Genomic DNA, 6,000 nt, shown 5'->3' with positions numbered 1-6,000 from the left:
TTACTCCTGGCTCTTCGCTCAGAATTGATCCAGGCAGGTTCGGGGACCATATTGGATGCTGGGATTTGAACCACCGTCCATCCTGGATCGGTTGCTTGCAAGGCAAACGCTTTACCGCTGTACTATCTCTCCGGCCCCTGCAGCCTTTACATTTTTATTTTTAGGGGGCCACACCCGGCCACCTGACCATCTGGGATGCCAGGGATGGAACCTGGGCCAGCAGCCCATGCAAGCAAGGCAAGTGACCTCCCACTCGCTGTGCTACTCTGTCTCCTACTCTGGACACCTACGACACCTATATACACTCTGGCTGAACCCCATGCCAGGAGGCAACCGGGAGTTCAAGTGCCACTTGTGCGCCAGGGGCGCCTTCGGGTGGTGCAGAGGCGCAGGCGGGTCGTTGCAGGGTGTTTGCAGGCCTGCAGCACGCCAGGCTGGAGCCAAAGGCTGGGCGAGTCTACTCCGCCTGCGCAACGCGGGGGCGTGTCTCGGCGTTAGACACGCCCACACAGACCGCCCATTCCCCACAAGGCCCCGCCCACATAAGCAACACGCCCAAACGCGAGCGGCGTCTCTAGCCACGCCCTTGCCACGCCCTCCTCAGCGCCGATCCCGCCCACTAGTAACCTCGTCCAGCCCGTAGCCACGCCCCGGACACGCCCCGTGCCGAAGGGGGCGGAGCCTCGGCGGCTTGACGGACGGCCGGGCGGACTGACTGCAGCTCGAGCCCGGGAGCTGGCGGCCGAGCAGCCCGAGCGCCGAGCTAGCGAGCGGGCGTCGCGTCGCGCAGGATCCGATCCGGTCCGCCCCGCGCCCCGCCATGTCGCCCGCGGGCCCCGCCTGAGCCGCCCGCCGCGCGGCCGCCGGGCCCGGGCCATGCACGCGCTGCCCTGACGATGCCGCCCGCCGCGCCCGCCCGCCTGGCGCTCGCGCTGGGCCTGGGCTTGGGCCTGTGGCTCGGGGCGCTGGCGGGGGGCCTCGGACGCGGCTGCGGGCCCTGCGCGCCCCCCTGCCTGTGCGGCCCGGCGCCCGGCGCCGCCTGCCGCGCCAACTGCTCGGGCCGAGGGCTGCGATCGCTCGGGCCCGCGCTGCGCATCCCCGCCGACGCCACCGCGCTGTGAGTAGCCAGCCAGCCGCTGGCCTGGCAGCCGGGCGCGGGGGCCGGGGGGGGACCGATCGGGCAGGCCTGGCGGGCTGCGGGACGTGGGCGCGGCCCCCTTCCCTCTGGCCGGGCCTCTCCCGGGCGAGGCTCCAGGCGGCCCGGCCAGGCCGGCCCCGGCTACGGGAGGAAGAGCCAGCAACGGGCCGGGGCCTCTGCTCGCTTTGGGGACCCGGGGGAGAACCGAACCGGTCCCCCTTCTGGTTCAGTATGGAAGGCTTCCTGGGAGGGGTGTCAGGCAGGGGGCTTTGGTCCTTGCGTGCAGCGTCCCCGAGGCTGGATTGGGGGTCACCCATTTGCAGCTTCGGGGAGGGAAGTGGTGTGGTGGCCCGATCCTGATCCTGGGGACATTGGCCCAGGCGAGTCCTCTCTGACAGGTGACAAGACTTGAGCTCTGGCGTGGCTCTCCCACGTTATGTCACAGTGACAGCAGCACCCGGCTAGTTAGGGGGTGCAGTCGGCTGGGTGTCCTCCATGGCTCTGTGTCCAGATTCTTATTCTCTCTCCCAGCTCCCCTGACATCCCATGTCCCCCCACACCGGGAATTTAGCATCCCTGAGCCTGTCAACCTTTGGAGGAGTCTGGATGTTGGGTGTTGCAGGTGGGCGTCTGCTGGGGGAGGGGAAGCCTTCTGCCTCCAGCACCTCCTTTATTATGAGATGGTTGTCACCTTGGGGGGGGGGGGGCTAATCGGTAACTGCTGGAATGACTCCTCCAGCTAGTCTGGCCCCAGGTTAGACTCTGAGCATGAGAACGGAGCGAGCCTGGGCTCTCTGGCTGGGACTGTGTTTCTGTCAGGCTGATGGGGACCTCTGTGACTTGTGTCCTGGTTGCAGAGCAGGGTCGCCTCCTCCAAGCTCTGCGCTGGGCCTTCTGGGGCTGCTGGCGTGGGACTAGGACCTGGAGGGCTGTTGGAGTAACCGGGTCTCACTCTAATCAGGATGTTTCTTCTTTGCTTGTGCTTGTCCCACTTGGCAGGAAGCACCTTTGGACTGGCTCTGTCCCTCCCTGTTCTCCACACATGGGGTGCTCCTACCCTTCCCCAATAAAGACCTTGGGCAGAGAGACTCCTTCTGGTTTGGGCTACAGCTAGCCTGTCTGCCTGCCAGTGCCCTTTTGCTGCTGGCAGAGCTTGTGGTGAGAGTTCCTGGGCCTGTTTTATCTCCCTAACCTGCGTGGATTATTTCCTGTGTCCTCGTTGCTTCCAGACCCGCCTTCCCCAGTCCCCCCCCCCACCCCCAGGATTGGGGTATGAGGCTTCATCTACTGAGCGTCACACTCCTAGAGCCTGTAGCTGCCCCATCACTCCTGGCATTGCCCAGGGGACCCATAAGGGGTGCCTGACATGGCAACGGGGCAGGCTTTGTATGACGCAAGTTCCTTGCCCGCTGTTTTGTTCTTCAGTGCCCTCCCCGTGGATTGTTGAAGGCAGGGCGGGGGGTGAGAATCCGTATAATAAGGGGCCCTGCCAGCCCTTCTCCAGCATCTTTTGGTCCCTAGGAAGTCACCCTAGCATGGAGCCAGAAATAGCCCCTGTCACCCTGGTATGGCCTCCCCGAGCCTGATGGGTAGCTTCACTGGCTAGCGCTATTTCTTTATTCTTTTGGTGTTTGGGTACCCAGTGGTACTCAGGGGTCACTCCTGGAGGGCTTGAGATCATATGCAGTGCCAGGGATGAAGCCTGAGTCGGGAATGGGTCAGATGAGTACAGCTGAGACAGCAGTCTATTTGCTGTCCAGTGATGCTCAAGAGTTACTCCTGGCTTTGCACTCAGGAATCACTCCTGGCAGTACTTGTAGGAGGCCAGGAATCAAACTTGAGTCAGCCACATTTCAAGGCAAGCTTCCTGCCTGTTGTCCTATGGCTCTGGCCCCAGGTCCTAATACTTGATGGTGAGAAGATGGAGCCTCAGAGACTGAGGATGCCCTGTGCTCACCTGTGATCTCAGTGTACTGCTCCTTTAGCCATGGTGCATGGTAGCAGGCTTGCATCCCTTTGGGTTCCAAGCCCAGAACTGTCTGCCTCCAGGGAATCCATGGGGTCCCTCTGTCCCAGTCCCTCAATGTGCCCTGCAAGTCAGGTTCCTGGAAGCAAAGGTGCCATCACACAGATAGGAGACAACCAGGATGGTACAGTTCCAAAGGGGGACCCACTGTCTTGGGATCCTGCAGCTTAGGGTTTGGAGAAGCTTGGAGCTTGCTTCAGAGTCAGGCCTTCAGAGGCAGTTTAAGCACTTCAGGGTCCACTACATATCGGTTCAGGCTGCATCTCCTCCTCCCAGGTTTCCTATATAATGTGTTGAGGGGAGTTGGGACTGCCACAGGGGCTGTGGGATGTGGGTATGGCCATCTCTGCTTCATATTCCTGTGCTTACAGGGCATCACTGCCCAGCATCGCTCTGCTGTGGTCCATTCCAGTGCCTGGCTTTCTCTGTGGGAGAAGGCGCAGGGCAGGGAAGGGGGCTTTGGAGAGGCTGTGCTGGGACTCTGGGCTGGCAAGACCCCTGGGAGCCATGCAGGTTTGCAGGCGTCTCTCTAGACAAGGAATTGACCAGCACTCAGACACAGCTGCTCACTCCAGCAGTCAGCACAGCCAAGTCCGGGTTCTACCCGCCCTGCCGTCTGCCCAAGCCCCTGTGTGTGGCCCCTCAAGGCTGTTCTGCCACCCCAGTGACTCAGCGCTGGGACAGACGGACGGACGAGCACCGTGGCCAGCGCCCGGGAGCAGGGTGGGGACGGGGTGGCGGCTGACGAGGACAGTCTGGAATGAGGCCTCAGTGGTTGCATAACCCCAGGCTCTGGGATCTGTGCAGGACCCATTTTAGGGACCCCTACCTCCCCATCCTGTACAGAGGGGTCAAGCTCAGAGAATCCCCTTGGTCCTGGCATTGAAGGGTAGCAGAGGTCTCCGTGCACCCTAGGAACTGGTCATGGGGCCCAGGGTTGGACCTGGATTGTCCCCACTGTGATGTTGAAGGTTGCTGGGACCTCATCTCGGCTGCAGTTGACTCTGCTGGTGGGGAGGGGACCCAAGCAGTGATCAGGGTTTGGCCACTCGGGGCCTGGTAGGCCCTGGTGCTTCGTCTCAGTAAATGACTCCAAGAAGGTGGCTAGTCAGCCCGGGTCACCTCGTCCCAATCCCCAGCTTACCCTCAGCTCTGGGAAAAGGTGCAAATGTGAAGCTGGAGGGAGGACCAGGGGGCCCATAGCCATTTTGCCCCCTACTTGGACTAGGGCTCCCTCAAGGTGCCCCTTTGGGGGGTGCAGTTCGCCTCTGCACTGTCTGCAGTACCCAGCTTCAGCATTAGGTGTTCAGACGGGCTTGGCTGCTGGCACCCTTGCCTGCCGGCTCAGGATGAAAACATTTGTGGGGGGCCTCCCGGGTGCAGGTCTATGTGGGGGGCAATGGGTGGGATGCAGGAACAATTCCCCCCACCCTCAACCCCCTCGGGAGAAACATGGCTGTGTTCTGTAGTGCTTAGCTTAACCCATCAGGGGTGGAGCTCTTGGCACTCTAGAAAGGCCTGGCCTGGTGGCAGGAACCAGCTTCCCCATAGGATGTGCTATGGGGTATCTCCCAACTCTGATGAGCTGGGCCCACCTGCCTGGCTCTGGGGCTTCCCCTCGTTATGCGTTCAGCCCTGTAGAGTGGCATGGGGTCCAAGGAGTCCAGGGTGGGGGCATCCTGGATCCACATCCTGGCACACAGGCTCTGGCAGTCCTGTCTCCATGGTGATAGTCCTTGGTGGGCACCCTACGGCCCCCAGGGATGCTGCCCCCTGTTGGGACCCCCAGCCTGCAACCCTGCAGAGAGGAGCAACCCGGGTTTCTCTGCAGCCTGAGCTGCTCCCCTCAGCCTGAATTCAATCACTTCAGCCTCCCCATTTCCGGTGCTGGAAGCCAGCCTGGCCCCGTCCCGCTGCCGCCGTAAATAGAAAGGAATGAGTGCAGGGAGGCTGCGAGGCCAGCCCGGCTCCGGCCCTTCTGCCCGGCTTCGGGCAGACCTGCGGGGTCCCCGCCCTGCTGGGCTGAGGGGAACTCCCCTCTCAAGAGCCTGTGGGAGCTATCGGGAGGTACGCCAGGGGCCCTTGGCTTAATGCAGCTGGAGCCCGCCCTGCTGGAGGGAGGAGCTGGCTTGTGTGTGTGTGGGTTATGTAACAGCTGCAGGCCCCCCCCCCCCACATCCCTGTTACTGCTCCTGTGCCAGGATGGAGATGCTGGCCCTGGCCCCCAGCGCTGACCACACTTGTCTGGAATGTGCAGACACCTCCTTGGGGGCCCCCAGCATCTGCCCCGCTGTGTGGGCGCCCGGCCGCACCTCTCCCGGGCAGAGGAGCAAACTGAGGCAGCAGCCCCTGGGAGGCCTCTGCTCATCACCCTCTGGGCCTCCCATCTTCACACTTGGATCTGCTCCTTCCACCTACTGGGCTCTAGCTCGGGCTGAGTCCTGGGGAGTGGCCAGTGTCTACTGTGGGTCTCTGTCTGGGGCTGAAGGGCAGCACCTCAGGGTAGCCCTGGGTGGCTGTGAGGTCTGTGGGGCCAGGAGGAGGCTTGATATGGGTGGCATAGGCTGTGCAGTGCGTCAGGCTGCAATGACGTCACCTGGGGTATGGATTAGGGAACTGCCCGGTCTACCATGGCCTCCCCAGAATGGTGATAGGAAATGGAGGCCTGGGGCTTGGGAGCAGCATGCTCCCCACCAGGACCCACATCCAAAACCTTTGCTGGGCAGGAGGCCAGTAGGACCACTCCTGAGCGTATCCCCTCTCCCTGCATGGGTACTACAAGCCGCTCCTGGGTGCTGGCATTTGGACTTTCCAAAAACAGGATGTGGGATTCGTG

At 62.4% G+C, this 6,000-nt stretch overlaps 1 protein-coding gene across 1 annotated transcript in view; it reads left to right on the top strand.

The window, feature by feature from the left end:
* Positions 1–896: 896 nt before the first annotated feature.
* Positions 897–6,000, top strand: part of PKD1 (polycystin 1, transient receptor potential channel interacting) — a 26,452-nt gene continuing 21,348 nt past the window's right edge. Inside the window, exon 1 of the mRNA XM_049768106.1 lies at positions 897–1,117. Coding sequence (XP_049624063.1) covers positions 897–1,117 — 221 coding nt within the window. The remainder of the gene's footprint in view (positions 1,118–6,000) is intronic.

This window comes from Suncus etruscus, chromosome 2 (genome assembly GCF_024139225.1).
Source record: "Suncus etruscus isolate mSunEtr1 chromosome 2, mSunEtr1.pri.cur, whole genome shotgun sequence".
Classification (NCBI taxonomy): Eukaryota; Metazoa; Chordata; class Mammalia; order Eulipotyphla; family Soricidae; genus Suncus; species Suncus etruscus.
Note: the sequence above shows the minus strand (reverse complement) of the source record. Positions and strands in the feature narration are given on the sequence as shown.